At 52.2% G+C, this 16,197-nt stretch overlaps 3 protein-coding genes across 3 annotated transcripts; 2 read left to right on the top strand and 1 right to left on the bottom strand.

Moving 5' to 3' along the window:
* Window positions 1–1,407: 1,407 nt before the first annotated feature.
* Window positions 1,408–6,312, top strand: T310_3105 (uncharacterized protein; the record flags this gene model as incomplete). Its single annotated transcript, XM_013474046.1, has 2 exons — window positions 1,408–5,622; window positions 5,683–6,312. 2 exons carry the CDS (start codon window positions 1,408–1,410, stop codon window positions 6,310–6,312), a joined length of 4,845 nt encoding a protein of 1,614 aa, XP_013329500.1.
* A 2,563-nt stretch (window positions 6,313–8,875) lies between these two features.
* T310_3104 (uncharacterized protein) lies at window positions 8,876–10,052 on the bottom strand (the record flags this gene model as incomplete). The annotated part of the gene is made up of 6 exons (XM_013474045.1): window positions 8,876–8,900; window positions 8,935–8,996; window positions 9,159–9,243; window positions 9,358–9,362; window positions 9,660–9,920; window positions 10,050–10,052. 6 exons carry the CDS (start codon window positions 10,050–10,052, stop codon window positions 8,876–8,878), a joined length of 441 nt encoding a protein of 146 aa, XP_013329499.1.
* Window positions 10,053–15,021: 4,969 nt separating this feature from the next.
* Window positions 15,022–15,975, top strand: T310_3103 (MYB family conidiophore development protein FlbD; the record flags this gene model as incomplete). The annotated part of the gene is made up of 1 exon (XM_013474044.1): window positions 15,022–15,975. One exon carries the CDS (start codon window positions 15,022–15,024, stop codon window positions 15,973–15,975), a length of 954 nt encoding a protein of 317 aa, XP_013329498.1.
* Window positions 15,976–16,197: the final 222 nt, after the last annotated feature.

Here is a 16,197-nt window from a genome sequence, read left to right as displayed (position 1 = left end):
AGGCATCAGTACGGAGTAACTGCAGCTCGAGTCAGCCCGCTGATCGCCTCATCTCGCGCATCAGCAACCGCAGGAACGTCAGGGCTGGCCCATCGCGCATCCGCAACCCTGGTCGCTGTCCGTATCGGCGTATCCACTGTCCTCCAGCCGCGCTGCAGGCGTCTCCATCCAGCAGCCAGAGCTCCTAGGGCGTAGCTTAGCCCGGCCATAGGGCTCTGTCTGGCAGCGCGCCTTCCCACCCGCTCCACCGCGCGCCCTGAAACCGCCTGCTGCGAGTCGTCCAGCTTCCGCCATGCCACCGCGCCCTCCCGCTGCGATCCATAAATCAGATCTCGGCATCGCTGCTTCATGACGATTCACCAGAGGGACGGTGGGGAATCACCGCTTCTGTCTATCGACTAGCCCTGATAGCCCGCCAGAAAAAACATCATCATTTCTTTTTCGCCTGCGCAGAAAAAGCAACCGCAGCTCTAGGCCGCCTGCTTTGCTCGCCCTCCTGCTCCCCATAGGCTGTCATCGCTCGCCCTGTCGCCGTCACTAATATAGTCGTCGCCAACGAACCACTAGCCGCCGCGCCGTGGTTGCTCTTCCCCTGCCGCCACGGCCTCCGCCCTGCTTGACAGCCACCTGAAACTTCAACGGTCCCCTCCAAGCCACTATTCTTAACAATCCCCAGCATCACCCAGTTTCTCCATCCAGGCGTCCCTTTTCCATGTGCAGCTGATTCGGTTGCTCTGCAGCTGCCCTGCTTGGCCTGCGTCCTCTCTCTGTCCTGTACAGTCTTCTCTCGTCAACCCCGATCAAGTCTCTGCCCGTCAGCACCGCTTACCGCCTCTGTACCCCCCTCCATCGCTCCACAAGGGCCCTCCTCGATTCACTCTCACTGGCCCTGCTCCCCGGATACCTGCGTTCTCTGTGTGAGTGGATGGCGACGCTGCGTCCGTGACTCGCCCTCCATTTGCCCTCCCTTGCATTGTCGCCTTGTCCCCCAAGGATTCCGCTCACCTTCGCTCTCTCTCCGCTCACCTTCGCTCAACTGCTTCTGGAAGCCATTCTGATCGTCGTGACCTGTCCGTTTTGACGGTCTCCTCGTCGACACTCACAACAGCCGCTTGCTACTCCATCTCTTCTCCCCGTCCTAGCGTCCATGGTCCTGCTCCTGGGCGTGTCTCTGCGGCGAACCATGTCATGATGCGGAGTCGAAAACGCTTCAAGAAAGTGACACTTGTTCGATGAACGGTCCTGGAACACCGCACTCACGAATCGTCCCAAGTTTGATCCTTGTCCTTGGTCTCTGTCTGCTCTGTCTGGGAACAACTAACTGCTTGTGATCTATTGACCGAGGCCTGCCATCTGCTGTCCCTGGGGACGGCGGGGGTGGTCAGAGACGAGAATTTTTTTTTCAGGATGTATCCCTCTGTGGCTGTCCCTCCGCAATTCCAACCCCATCATCACATGGACCAGCGGCTCAACTATGATCCCCTTGCTCGTCCGTATGATCTGAACGGCGCAACTGTGCAAGCCAACAAAACGGCCTTCAACTCGATCCCGCGGTTCCCGCAACCTGTGCAGCGGTCAGATTCCCATGACTTGAGATCCAACGATCCCAACAAGGTGGCCAATGTCGGCGAACATGCACTGAGGAGGAAGACCCCGAACGGAACGCTGGCGGCTGGCTATGATGGGACTCCCGGTGACCGGACGATCCAACCGCCGGCGGCAAAACATCTCTTGGTATCGTCGTTGGAACCAGGACAGGTGCTGCCCTCGCAGTCGACCCTGCCGGTGGAGAATTGGCAGCCCGTGACCCTCGACCAGACTGCGTCCGCTCAATATCCCAACTTTCCTCCCGTGTACAACAAGCAGGACCCCAACCGGACCAACAATGGGCTTGCCAACGATCAGGTTCAGGGCGGCGGAGGAGCTGGCCCGAGCTGGGTTCGTTCTCTGAACGTTCAGCCTGGGATGGATTCCGTGTTGCACCAAACCGTTCCCATGCAGCCGTCTCAACGCTATTACTTGCAAAATGGCCCCTCCATCCCAACGGTGATGCCAGCAACCCTCCAGCAGCCCTGTCTCGGTCCAACTGCACCGGTTGGCACCGGTCCCTACGGACCATATTGGCCGGACGGAGCATACATCCCCTATCGCCCAGCGGCCCTCCGTGACACTCGTTTCCTGCCAAACAACCAATTTGCCAATAATCCAAACACCCCGCAGATTTACGACCCCAACCAGCCGCCGTATGGTCCGACATCACTTCCTGCGTCAGGTCTGTCTACTCCAGGTCTCTCATGGAACCAGGGCCCCCCACCACCCATGAATCATGAGCCGTTCTTGCAGCCGCCGCAGCAGCAGAATTTCCCTCCTCGTTACCCTCATCAGAACACACTCCCCTATCATGTTCGGAACGCAAATGTGTTGAACTCGAATGTCTCTACACATCCTCAGGGTGAGGCGGTGGGTTGGCCTGGCTCCCACCCAAGCCGCAATATACCCCCGTCCGACATCAGCTCTCGGGCGCAGAACGCCGAATTCAAGGAGAAGGTCCTGTCGTGGGCTCATGGCGTCTATGTGGATCTTCTTGCCACTCTTAATGCGCGAAGACAGAGCCTGTCGAAACCAGGCGTGGATGGCCAACCTCAGCGGCCTCCGAAACCCAGCATCTATCCTAAGCCTCCTCGCCAGCCTGGTTTAGACTTCTCGTCCTCTTCCGACATCCAGCGACACAACGGTTATCCCGCTGCGCGTTATGATCTATATACTCAGAACCCAGGTTTGGCCCAGCGGCCCGCGTCAGGTGCAGCCCTTCCGAGGGTTGCTGGTCCGTATCAGAATGAGAATTCGACGATGGCCACTGCGGCGTCTGCCCTGGAGATGCTGACCAATCTTTGCATGGAGAGCGGCTGGGAATGGATTGATGGGATGCTTTTGGGTGGTTGTCTGGCTTACGGCTTGGGTGACTATGACAAGGCTATGAGGTGGTACTCGAGAATAATAGAGAGAGATGACAAGCACGTCGAGGCTATAAGCAATCTCGCTGCGACACTGCTTGCGCTCGAACGCCGGGAAGAGGCTATGCACTATTGGTCTCGTGCCGTCAAACTGCGTCCAAGCTACTTCGAGGCGGTCGAGCATCTGATCGGTCTTCTGTGCAGCAGCCACCGTTCAAGAGAAGCGGTCAATATCATTGAACATGTCGAGAAGTCCCTGCGGGTTTCGAGGAATGGCGACTGCTTCCGGTCGGACGAGCATTCCAGTGAGGCCGAGAGCGATGTTGAAAGCACGGCGTCATACGAACGAGCCGCTTTCGATTACGATAAGGACCTCGAGAACCCCGTTGCTCTCAACTTCAATGTGAACGACTCGAACGCTCCGGGCTTTGCATCCAGCGGCTATGCCATCCCAGGCTCAGACAACGGGAGAATGCTTGCCCTCGTTCACGCCAAAGGCAACATGCTGTATTCTCTGGGTGACAATGCAGGAGCCGCCGCCGCTTTCGAGGACGCCATCCTGATCGCTGCTGGTCGCCGACGTCATGGCATCAAGAGCTTGATCACGCAGATCATCAACGCTTTCATCAGCAACTCTCGCAGCGGCTACCCGGTCGTCCCAGAGCCGAATGATCCCAACGAACCCGTTCTCCTCTACCCTGAAAAGGCTCTGCAGACCGCGAGTCTGGTCTTTCCTCCGTACGGGAATCTGCCAGGCTTGCAGTATGTCCCTGAAGGTCTGGCGCGGAAAGCAGCCATTTCCACCACGAGCAATTCGTTACTTTCCCTGGCTAAGATCTATCAAGATGGCATGTCGCAGTCCTCCGCCACGGGAATGATCAAGTCTGCCTCACCGGGAGTTCGAGACATTTTGGCCCTCTATTATCTGTCCCTCTCCCTGCAGCCGAGTCCGTCTACAGCCAACAATGTAGGCATCCTGCTGGCCGGCATTCAGAACAACGTACCGGTGAAGGTACCGCCTCGTCAGCCCGGCAAAGGCATCCAGGTCCCTGAAATTCCTGGAGTCGTGCCTGGCAGTGGGGTCTCGCTCGCTTTGGCTTACTACTATTACGGGTTGAATTTGGACAACCGGCATGCCCATCTGTACACGAACTTGGGAAGCCTCCTCAAGGACATCGGCCAGCTCCAGCCGGCGATCCGGATGTACGAGCAGGCCGTCCAGTGCGATGGCAACTTCGATATCGCTCTGGCGAACCTGGCGAATGCTGTCAAGGATGCGGGCCGCATCAACGACGCCATTGGTTATTACCGGAGAGCAGTCAGAGTCAATCCGGATTTTGCCGAAGCCGTTTGCGGACTGGCCAACGCGCTCAATTCGGTCTGCAACTGGGCCGGCCGCGGAGGCATCGTCAACGGATACGGCTTCCAAGACCGCTGGCATGTGGACGACCAGGGAATGCTGCGCGATGCCGCTGGAATGGAAACCGGGTCGGGTTGGATGCAGCGTGTGGTGGATATCGTGGACCGGCAGCTGCGAGAAGGCGAGACGTGGGGTCGCGGTTTGTTGTCGACCGCCACAATCGAACAACTCTGTGCGCAACTCACGTCCGTCACGGCGTCGGGCAGACTCCTCCCGATCAAGAACGGCACCTTGGCCGCCCTGCTGCAGTCGTGGGCTGGCCAGAAATGGGAAGGAGCCAGGGTCGTCAAGCTCATCGAGCGTGCCATCCGCGCCATCACATGGCAGTGGTACCAAGACCGACATGTCTATGGCAAGGAGTATCCTCTGTCCAAGTATAGGAGACCCCAACTTCCGGCCGCACTCACGGTGCCAAATGCCCCGACCGTCTTGCCGTTCCACACATTCACCTGTCCGCTGTCTGCCAAGCAGGTCCGGCACATTTCGCAACGGAATGGTCTGCGGATCTCGTGCTCGACTCTTCGCTCGCCGTGGCTTCCCAGCACGGTGTATCCTCCGCCATCTCCTCCGAACCCGTACCTGAGAGTGGGATATGTCTCGTCCGACTTCAACAACCATCCGCTGGCCCATCTGATGCAGTCTGTCTTTGGGCTCCACAATCCCAACCGAGTCAAGGCTTACTGCTACGCGACCACGCCAAGTGACAATTCCGTCCACCGCCAGCAAATTGAGCGGGAAGCGCCCGTCTTCTATGACGCGAGCAGTTGGTCCGTCGATCGCCTCGTCCAGCAGATTGTGAAAGATGGGATTCATATCCTGGTCAACCTGAATGGCTACACGCGGGGTGCACGGAACGAAGTATTCGCGGCCCGACCTGCTCCGATCCACATGTCCTTCATGGGGTTTGCCGGAACTCTGGGAGCAGAATGGTCCGATTACATTCTGGCGGATGAACTCTCGATTCCACGCGATACTCTGAGCCCTGGAAGACGAGACTATCGCATCGAGGATCGCATCTTCGAGGAGGAACATGCTGAAGAAGCGGAGAACTGGGTCTATGCCGAGAGAATCGTCTTCACGCGCGACACATTCTTCTGTTGTGATCATAAGCAGAGTGCGCCGGACAGCGATAATCCTCACATCACCTGGGAAGAAGAGCTTGAGAGACGGTGGAAGAGGCGGAAAGAGTTATTCCCCAATCTGAGTGACGATGCCATCATCTTTGGAAATTTCAATCAACTCTACAAGGTCAGCTTCCAATTCCAACCTCTGTTTCTTGTGGTCAAGTTGCTAACTTGTCATTTCCAGATCGAACCCACCACTTTCCGTACATGGCTTCGGATCCTCTCGAGAGTTCCTAATGCAGTCTTGTGGCTACTTCGCTTCCCTGACGTCGGAGAGCAGAATCTCAGACAAACCGCACTTGCTTGGGCTGGCCAGGAGACTGCTTCGCGGATCATCTTCACTGACGTTGCCCCCAAGCAGCAACACATCGCGCGGGCTCAAATCTGCGATCTTTTCTTGGACACGCCTGAATGCAATGCCCATACCACTGCGGCTGATACCTTGTGGAGTGGGACGCCCATCCTGACCTACCCGCGTTACAAGTATAAGATGTGTTCGCGCATGGCTTCGAGTATTCTGACGAGCGCTCTTCCGAGCACGGAGGCGGGTCGCCAGGCCCGGAACGAGTTGGTGGCCACTTCGGATGAGGATTACGAAAACAAAGCCGTCCGCCTTGGCCTCAGCATGCGATATGAACCCGGTGGTCAGGGCCGGGCGACCGGCAGACTCGTGGAGCTGCGAAAGATGCTCTTCACAAATCGATGGCAGAGCAAGTTGTTTGACACCAGGCGTTGGGTGAATGACTTGGAAGAGGCGTATGAGAAAGTTTGGAATGCATGGGTCCGTGGTGAAGAGAACGATATCTGGTTATGACTTGATTCGAACATATATACCCTTGATTCGTTTTGTCTTTTTTTTTCACCTTTGTCGCATTTTTCTCTTCTTTTCTTTTTGTCTCTCTTCTCTTCGTTCCGTTTGTTTTATTTTCTCTTTTCCGGACATTAATCTCCTGGGCATTGGCATTGCATAATACCGAACACCCTTTTACCAACGTGGATTTATGTTGCTGGGAAATCGTGGACAAAATGGCGTTGAAAGGACAATGAAGGCATTAGTTGGTCGATGTGACTGACATTGTCTATACTGTGTCTATGGAGGGATTAAGTCAATGATTGACTGGTGACGGCCCGGCGTTTATATCATGTGTCTGTTTACTTCCCGATGTGGGAGGGGTTTGTCTTTCTGTTTGTCCTACACTGTTGGAGTAGGTACATGATGAGGCTTTTTGGCATTACCATCTTAAGTTTTGTTTTCCTGGACGTGTATTCGACATGACGTGACGATCTGATTTGGGATGCCTAACGAATGATGAACGGTCTTGGTCTGGTCTGGTCTAGTCTGGTCTGGTCTGGTCTGGTCTGGACTTGGGACCTGAATGTATTTCATGAACATCTGACTTTGATATCATAGGGCGGCACATATATTCGTGATACCATTGGAGTTGGGGGTTTGTTCCATTTCGATAGATATCTAGGTAGTGATCGGTAGTATACTTACTACCTGCATGAATCAACCAACCACAGCCAGCTATTAGTTGGCTACTTGGGATTGATATCTTTTACTCAGTATTCCTAACGTCCGTACAGTACATATAATGAACGAATGATGAATGTCTGTATTGCTAATGGCAAAAAGAAAACTTAAAAGGACGAAGCAAGCCTGTAGCGTGACACATTGACTTCGATAGAACTTCAGTAAAGTGGATACTGAGATAAATATATATAAATATTGAATGGAATGGGTATGTGTTTTTAGTATTATCGAGAGCAGTACCCATAGTTATACGAGTTCAGCTACTTATTAAGGGTGAACCTGTACCTATAACTAGAGTCCGTATTTTTGATTTTCTCTCTCATTTTTTTTAACGAGGTCGCTAATTAGGTTAGGTCTGCAAACACAATTTATGAACTCCTTCCAGTGTTCGTCATGACAGAATTGAATTGAAAAAAAAACGTATCAATTCTGTAGTGGACGGTGGACAGTAAGTAAATACGGATAATGGTGATCATGATGAATTTTGACTATTACATAGACCTAGAACAGACGGGCGAAAACTCCTAGCTAGGAATATAATTATTGAAGATCTCTTAAGAAGAATGAATGAAGGGAATGAAGGAAGGGATAAATAACCAACCCAACCCCATAGGATATCGACAGATCAGCTTCTCATCTCCTCCTCTGTATTGCAAAGAATTATGTAGATAGCAGTTGTTGTAAGTATACATATGGTGTTATATCTAGCTAATTTACTACTATTAAATAAGGCTTGTCTGGTCAGGTAGCAATGTGTTGTGTTTACTACTAACAATAAGTAGTACTGTAGGAGAGGGATAAAAGGAGGCCCAGAAAGTAATCCAACTAGCTGTTCTCTCTCTCTGTTTCATTTTCATTTATCTATCCATGCATGGGACGAATGACATTTGACATCAACTTGGCATGTTGCCGGCACGGCACCGTCGGCAAGCGTCTTTCTTCACTCAATGCCATTATCCGTCATCCGGGCTATGAGACTTCCTCGTCGTCGCTGTCTGTATTCGGGGTGCTACATCTCTGGCTTGGTCCATGTAGGAGGTTGGCTTGTAACAAAAAAAATATCAGCAACGTGACGTGCTATGTCACCTTGGGGACCTGATGATATATCAATCATACGTAAGTATCATATCATCATCCGTTCCGTTCGATTCGATTCGCAATTTTATTGCCTATTTTCCTTCCTTCCTTCCTTCCTTCCTTCTTTCTTTCCTTTTTGTCTACGTTTACTGGAACGACTGACTGACTGACTAAATCCTAGGTAACAGTTCAGGTCTCAATCATCGATGACAAGGAATAACTACTCCCCCATATCGAGTATCGAGCAGACTGCAGATATCATTTACATTCTCGTCGATGATGAGTCATGACAGCTATACAGGCACGTTGAAATCAATCAATCAAGCAAGCAAGCAATAATTAGAGGAAGTGACTGAATTAAAAAAAATTGTATACATATGGTATGCAAAACACTAACTAAAGGGAATTTTAGATACGCATATTGCTTGGCAGACCCGAGTAACGAGAAGAATAAGAGAAAGATAGCTTTTTTCTTCCCCTCACAAGCTAAGGGAATGAATTTGCATTATCTTTGTTTTGTTTGTTGCCATGGGAAGTAAGTACTTGCAGAGAGAAGAGATTAATTAAGAATAAAATCCAGAAAGGAAATATCTATTAGGTATATTGTAAACAATGAGTAAAAAATAGACAGTGATAGGGGAAAATATATATATAGATACAGTAGAATATAAATAAATAAATGTTGCTTTTTTTGTTGTGTAGTATATCTTGCCCACTACCTACATGCAAGTGCAATTAATGAATCTGACTACTTGTGACCTTCCTTTTAGGACAGATAGTCTGACTGCGACCTGCTGACCCGTATCTACCTACCTACTTACCTACCTGTCTACGTATATCTCGTGTCTGGATATCCAGTGAGAGATCTGCAGTAATAGCGACAGGATCTAAATAAAGTACAGTACATGTAGTACATACACACCGCTACATCTCGTTAATCGTTAACCAGGTGTTTTTTTGGGCGGAATCTGTCGTTGCTTTGTCATTGCTGTGCTGTGCTTTCTTTACTCGAACCCACCTGACCATCACACACACACACACACACTCACTCTCTCTCTCTCTCTCTCTTTTTTTTCTTTCCTTTTCTCCGATGCTATTTCTTCCTGTATGAATCTACTGAATCTACTACCTCTCCTGTGTAAATTTCATTCCATTTCATTTATTTATTGCTCGAGTCTCGAGGATATAGATGTGCAGTCAGACACAAAATTTCATGTAGGAAGGAATGTCCATGCAGTAGGTACGTACATGTACTTAAGGTATATTATTTACTATTATTATTATAATTTATTCTTAGGTAGCAAAGTTATGCACCCTAGGCAACCTACCTACCTAAACGTACAGGACAGGACCAAATTTTTGGTCCTCGAGGGGTTTTTTTAAGGTTGGTCGTCACATCCCGACAGGAGGAGGAGGAGGGTATCATTTGCCATCATTTGGTCTTTTTTTCCTCTTGCGCGCGCTCCCTCTGCCACTCGTTTCTTTTTTTTGGATGTGACTTGGTTGATTCGTGTTGGTTGATCACAATTCACGTCTGCACCTGCACCTACATACATAGTACCGTGCCAGCTGCCAATCACTAGCTCTGGTTGGTGTGAGATATTTTCATTTTCATAGATTGTGGTCAAGGGGGAAAAAAATAGAACTTTAGTTGAGCAAAAAAAAATTTCACGTCGCGTTGAGAGGGTTGTTCTAGTTGTATCGTACTGTGTTTTTGATGTAGAGTAGGATTCAAGTCTATTCCGTATCTTCGGATACAGTACCCGCCAATCAAGTTTGAACTTTAAGGGAGTATGAAGTGTGGCTTGTGGCTGTGCTGGTCTAAGTTTATGACCTTCGTCTTTTTTTCAGCCGTAGTGTGGCGCAGTATGTGGCGGGGCGAATAATGTTGTACTGTACTTGTTCAGTGTTCACCGAGGGAGGCATGATACAGTACATACCATCTTGAGTATGGCGGACGGAGTATTACTCCGTGCTGCATACTCCATTCTCCGTACGATAAATTTGTGTGCTTTCAAAATTTGGAATTTCTTTTCTTTTTTTTTTTGGTTTCTAGGGATGTTGTTGATTTACTCCATCCTTGACTTGCCTTATTAGTATGTTGTTTGCGGATATATATCCTCCGTACCTTATTGTTCCTGAATGTGGCTCACCTGTGGCTCATGCATCTATCCAGCTCAACAGAGTTTAGACTTTTTTACACCCCTGTCACTTTACGACCTAGGTGAGGTGACTCGCTTACCGATACTGTTTGAGGCTGGAGTCGCTGGCCATCTGTCTCATCATTTTCCCAAAAAAAAGGTTGTGAGATTGAGTTTCATGGTTTGAGATTGAGTTTGTCGGGCGGGCCAGTCACCGTCCTCTGCGACCCTGTCAAGACGCCAGGATGCTTCGTTAGCGGCCCTGGCTGCCGGGGCCATGGGCCTTTCAAACAAGGTTCACAACTGCTGCTAGTGGCAGTTAGCTCGCTGTCTGCGGTTGTTGGGTAACTTGGGTTACCCTGCGTGGCGCCATACGGGCCCAGAATTTGTCATAGTTCCCTATCTAGCGAGGACGGACGACTCGGTGGATTTTATACGTCCGGAGCGTTGCAGCGGGACTCAACCCAAGACGGGTTGACTTTGACCTATTATTACCTACCTTAGGGCATGGAGACCACAAACCCCAGGCATGGTTCAATTGTACTCCGGACGGAGTAAAAAGACGTGCCATCCTTTACGGACTACATCAATGGTGGAAATTAACCGCGAAAAATCAATAGTCTTGTCCCAGTCCCCTCCACACAGTGTACCCCGTAGGACCATGGACGGTATACGAACTCCTCCATACTCTGTACAATTTTGAATTATGTTGGGGATGACCATCATCATTGTAGACAACCTCTCTCAATTCCAAATCAATTGTCGGTATCCGGTATTGCAATAAACCCTCGAGTTCGACAATCAATCTCCCGTATCTGATACGCCGTGGGACGTACGAGTTGAGTGATTGTCATTGTCCAGATCAGCACCGTTAACTTCACTAATTCGAAGGACAAAGCGATCTTTGTACATGACCTCGCGTGCACATAAACGAACAGTATACATACCTTACATGTCCTGTCGGGGATCTCGTATTGCTGAGTAGTGGTGCAACGCGATTGGGCCGTTGGGGCTAGCGGCCAATCGGGCACCATTTGGTCCCCGAACGGTGACTGAAGCCCGAACGCTCCGGCTTCCTACACTGGCCATTGATGCAGCCCGCAGCCGCCTCTTTGAGAAGTCGGTCGCTTACCTTTGTTCTCCTCTCGGTAGAATAACAAAAATAATAGTTTTGCCGCTTGTGGTGCAAACGGGCTTGCATGCTTCATTCAAGACGTATTGGGTTATTCACCCAATCGCCGTCCGAGGTCGCCGTTCTCATTCAGATGCTCCTGCTGGTGCTATCTTGGTCCAGTCGTTTCCCGGCGGTCGGGGCTAACTTGGTCGTTTTGTCAGCGTGGACGACACGATCGACAAACCACGTGATCTAGTTGGACCGGGCGTCCAGGTTTTCGTCCTTGACATGGGGTTCTCCACTGCCACAAATGGACGAACTCCTGGAAACCCCAGGTCTCGAGGCAGGGTGGCCTAGCTCCAAAATTGGCCCGACAGTCGGGAACCACGGATGCACCTTGGCCGTTGGGTGCATAAGGAGTCGCCGTGGACCAATCCTCGCAGTTTTCCCAGAGAGCGGTATAGGAGTACAGAGGACGATCCTACACCATGAGCGTCCAGCGTTTCAAACTCGGTCAGCCTTGCGATTGCGCTTATTGTGTTGTGTTGGTGTCATGTGCCTTTGGCTGGAATGATCCCTGTCAGTAACACGAATTCACTCAAGTACCATCTCCCGCTCCGGATAGAAGAACCTGAGAGCAATGACAAAATTCTCCGATATCGTATTATTGGTTTGAGGATCAGCGCTGCGTCATTATTTGTATTGTAATGGAGATCCAATGTTCGGCTATGTCCTGAAAGTGGTGTGAAGAATTCCCTCGCTTAACGATGGGTCCGTGACGGGGAAACTAGCGACCACTCGGGTTCTCCATGTGCTTGAGTTGAGACAAGACCAGGCAAACATGGTAAATGTTCACAGCGATTATGACGTGGATTCTTGCTGATCCTCTCGAGCTTGGATGTCAGCGATTATTAAACGTGACATGGCAGCTCCAGGGGCTGCGCGAGTCGATAGCGTGACGGATTTGATCGCTGGTCTGTGCTCCCTCGATCAGATTGCTAACAGACTGGGCAACAGGTACCCGCGCTACCATTCGACGTTGTCGACGCGAGTTCCAACAAGCTCAAGCCCTTTTTTTAGCACGCTTGATCGGACCCACTTCTCGTCGAATATTTCCGGAAAGAGTTGTGGCTCACACACTCGATCGACTTCTCAATGGCTATCTCAGTCCAGCTTAGGCGGTCGTGTGTAATCCTCCGTTTGCCTTACGGAGTATGGAATAATACCTCGTGCTCAACATTAGGATCCTCTGCCAGAGCTGTCGCTGACAACAAAGAGGCCGACTCCGATCCGTGAGCAATTCTTCGGTTTTCAATTACTGGGACTGCGCTCAACATAACCGTTGTAGTCGAGGAGGTATGGAATCCCACGGTCGTACTCGGTACCTAGTCTCGTCACAAAAGGCACTCTGTCATTGGTCCCGACAATGTCGGAGTTGATTTCCAACGCCTGCGCCACACTGTCGGCTGGGTTCAGTTAGGGCATTTCAATCTCAACGGTCCCTAAGCAGGGCACGGACTCTCCCTAGCCCAATAAGGCTCCATGTCCCCTGACAAAAATACGCTATTGGTGGCCTAGTGCTGTCTAGGTAGACTGACCAGTGCACTGTGCTGGCGAGGCCAGAGCCTATCCTCGCCTAGTTGTCAGAGACGTCGATGGTACCATGTGATTTTAAGCTCCTATCAGTAAAGGTGGATCATTGATTTGTATGATTTGAAGAGCCTGACTCATAATTGGATTCGAATGACTGGCTCTGGGAGCTCTTCAGATCTGGCGGCACGAGCCGGTTTTAGCAAACTCGGGATTGCATCTGAAGTGATTCGCTCTCGGCATGCCAGCAGCGATGTGTCGAAAGGGGAGCAGATCTAACTGGAGGTATTTGTCATTTTGAAAGAATAATGCAGCTATGGCATCCGGCGGGAGATCAGTTCAATGCCATGCTCGAGGGCTCCGATCATGGCGGACAGAGAAGAGATCGATGTATAAGGCCCGCGGCAGGAGCAACGGGCCGACGGCGGCGTGCCAGAGGGCTTGGACTTGGCAGGATGACCTCACGAGGCCATGTCGCGGGGCCGCTGGGCGCCTGATTGGGCGGAGGCGGCCGGTGACAGGCCTCCTGCCTGCCAATGAGAGCGTGCTGGCGCCCACGCGTAGAGCATGGCTGGCTGAGACCGCCAGTTGACGGCCAGAAAAGGAAGCACGCCCAACCCTATCGGGGGCACGCAGACGTCCTCCGCTGATTGGGCGGCGCCCACGCTCTTTGGCACCGGATCGGGCCTAGTGGCTGCTGGGCCCATCGGACGCCAGATCTGACCTCGAATTGGCCACAAACAACGAGCCCGCACGACACGGCGCGCGCAGGCCATGCAGGCAACGCAGCGCTAGCCACGCACGGTGGAGCAGCCTGGGCCATCCAGGTCGCAGGGCCATACACCCTCACACAAGACAACCAGTGTCAACCACACCCACCACACCCCTCCAGCAGGCATGAGCCACAGCAACTCGTTCTCGCTGGGCTGTTGGGTGCGCCGCATCTCGTTACAAGCCTCATTCTCCTGAACCGGACAGACGCCCGCCTGGCATTTCCAGCAACACGTTTGCCCATCTGTAGAGAAGGAAAATCAAGGCGATTTCCGGTCGAGGCGGAGGCTGCTTCAGGCGTGGCTTGTCGCTCGCACTGCGATCCTCGATTGCCCTCGTGGACGACCAGGTTGACCCCCCTGTCATGGGCCTCATGGCCAGGTGAACGATCGCCTCCAAGGTCGCCAGGGCACACGCTCCACCAGGTCTTTGGGCCCGTAGACTCTGTTCCGTGCATGAGCACAGTCTGTAAGCTTGGACCCCTGCAGGCTGTGCATCCGGCTCCACCACCGCCGCCCGCCAAAAGCAATCATCCCCACGATCTGGAAAAATAGCACCCTGGCCCGGCGAGGAACACTGCAGGGATTGGCAGCCGATGCCAATTTCCGCCTGGAACGCGGTACCGTACATGTAGTTTACATACAGGATGGGTCCCGATCTGCTGTAACGACCCAATGTACCGCTCCATGTGCCATCGACTTTGCCTTCTGCAAGAGCCCCGATCTTCCTTTCTTCCCGCGCCTGACCAGACTATTTCTACACCATCGCTTAAACCCCTGCCATCTCAGCTTTATTATATCCACTCCCTCGGTCTCCATCGTCCCAGCTTCGAAGATCTCAGATCTAAGACTTTGCGTGGCTGGCGCGCGACAGGGAGCCATCCTTAGTAGCGCCAGTCGGCCTGGGCCAGGAGTACATACTTATCTACTGCAGTCCGCCTCTCGTCGTGACCAGTGCCTCTGAACTCTTCACCACACACACTCAACACCAGCCGACCTCGTCGCCAGTTCTTCCAATCTACATTGTCGCCAGTCGCCCTACCCAGCTGCAACACCCGACTCATGTAAGAATTGCCTCCTACATTGCCACATTCCACCCTTCCCCTCCCCCACCCAGGAGAGAGGTCGCCTGTATTTGTCGGCCTTCTGCCCGGCCTCCTCTTCCTCTGCGCTCACCCGCGCAAACGCCCTCGAATCACGCTCCAAAACCATGAGGTCTCGTTCTCTCGAGTTGTGAATCGTGTCTGACTTTTGTCAACAGCATCGGCATCACCATCAGCTCAGATTCGGGATCGCCATGGCACCGAATCACCGCCGTGGGCCTTGGGTCCCTGAGGAGGACCAGCTCCTGCTGCAGTTGGTGCGCGAGCAAGGACCCAACAACTGGGTTCGAATTTCGCAGCACATGCAGTTCCGGTCCCCCAAGCAGTGCCGAGAGAGATTCCACCAGAATCTCAAGCCAACGCTGAATCATTCGCCCATCACCCCCGAAGAGGGTATGATGATTGAGCGGATGGTGAACGAAATGGGCAAGCGCTGGGCTGAAATTGCCCGAAGACTGGGCAATCGCAGCGACAACGCTGTCAAGAACTGGTGGAACGGCAGCATGAACCGCAAACGACGAGGCTTGGCCGCCCAGAACGGTCACGCCTCCCGCACATGCAACGGCCGCGTTGAGGCGCCTTATCCGCGAGCTTCGACGGCTAGCGAACAGATGCGGCGATCCTCATGGACTCTGACGAAGCCACATGAGGACCCGAGCCCCGTCAGCGTGTCTCGACTGATCCACAAGGACACTACTGAGTCCAACGACAACTTCCGGCGCTTGGCTCCCATCTTCACCTACCCCCCGAATCATCCAGTCGAGTCTGCCATGACTTCTCCGGCATTCTCTGATGCATCGTCCCTGGAAACACCATCCATGGTGTCAGACCACAGTTCCGTCAGCTCAGCCTCGCCCAAGACGGCACCCTCACCACAATTGTTGCCGTTACCAGTGGACACGCGCCAAGCCTACGCCGAGCGTCGAGGAAGCGCGCCCGTTTTCTCCTCGCCAAACTCCACTGGTGATGAAGCCTTCTCTCTCAGTTCGTCTGATGCAAGCATCGCGAAACGATGGGGGCCTGACTCCGGTCACCACCATTCCAATTCTGTGCCCGATGCATCGACAGCGCCTCGCGAAGATCGCCCGGAGCCTGCTCGGCGACCATCGCGCGATGCGCGAATGGAACTCGACTTGTTATTAAACTGATGGAAAGCACTTTTCACCATCAGGCCCTTTTCATTTGTATTTTTTTTCCCCTTTGAGCGATACCCGGACTTGGTTTTTTGTACAGTTGGGATGATCATGAACTGGAAGGACCTTTCTACATTTCTAGCGTCTGGCGAATTTGGGATTGGGATCTGGATTTGGGCGCGCAGATTAAAAAATTTCGTCTGCGAAGCATCTTTGGCGTGGGAATTGGCTTTACGA

Source organism: Rasamsonia emersonii (genome assembly GCF_000968595.1).
Source record: "Rasamsonia emersonii CBS 393.64 chromosome Unknown ctg1118621760050, whole genome shotgun sequence".
NCBI lineage: Eukaryota > Fungi > Ascomycota > Eurotiomycetes > Eurotiales > Trichocomaceae > Rasamsonia > Rasamsonia emersonii.
Note: the sequence above shows the minus strand (reverse complement) of the source record. Positions and strands in the feature narration are given on the sequence as shown.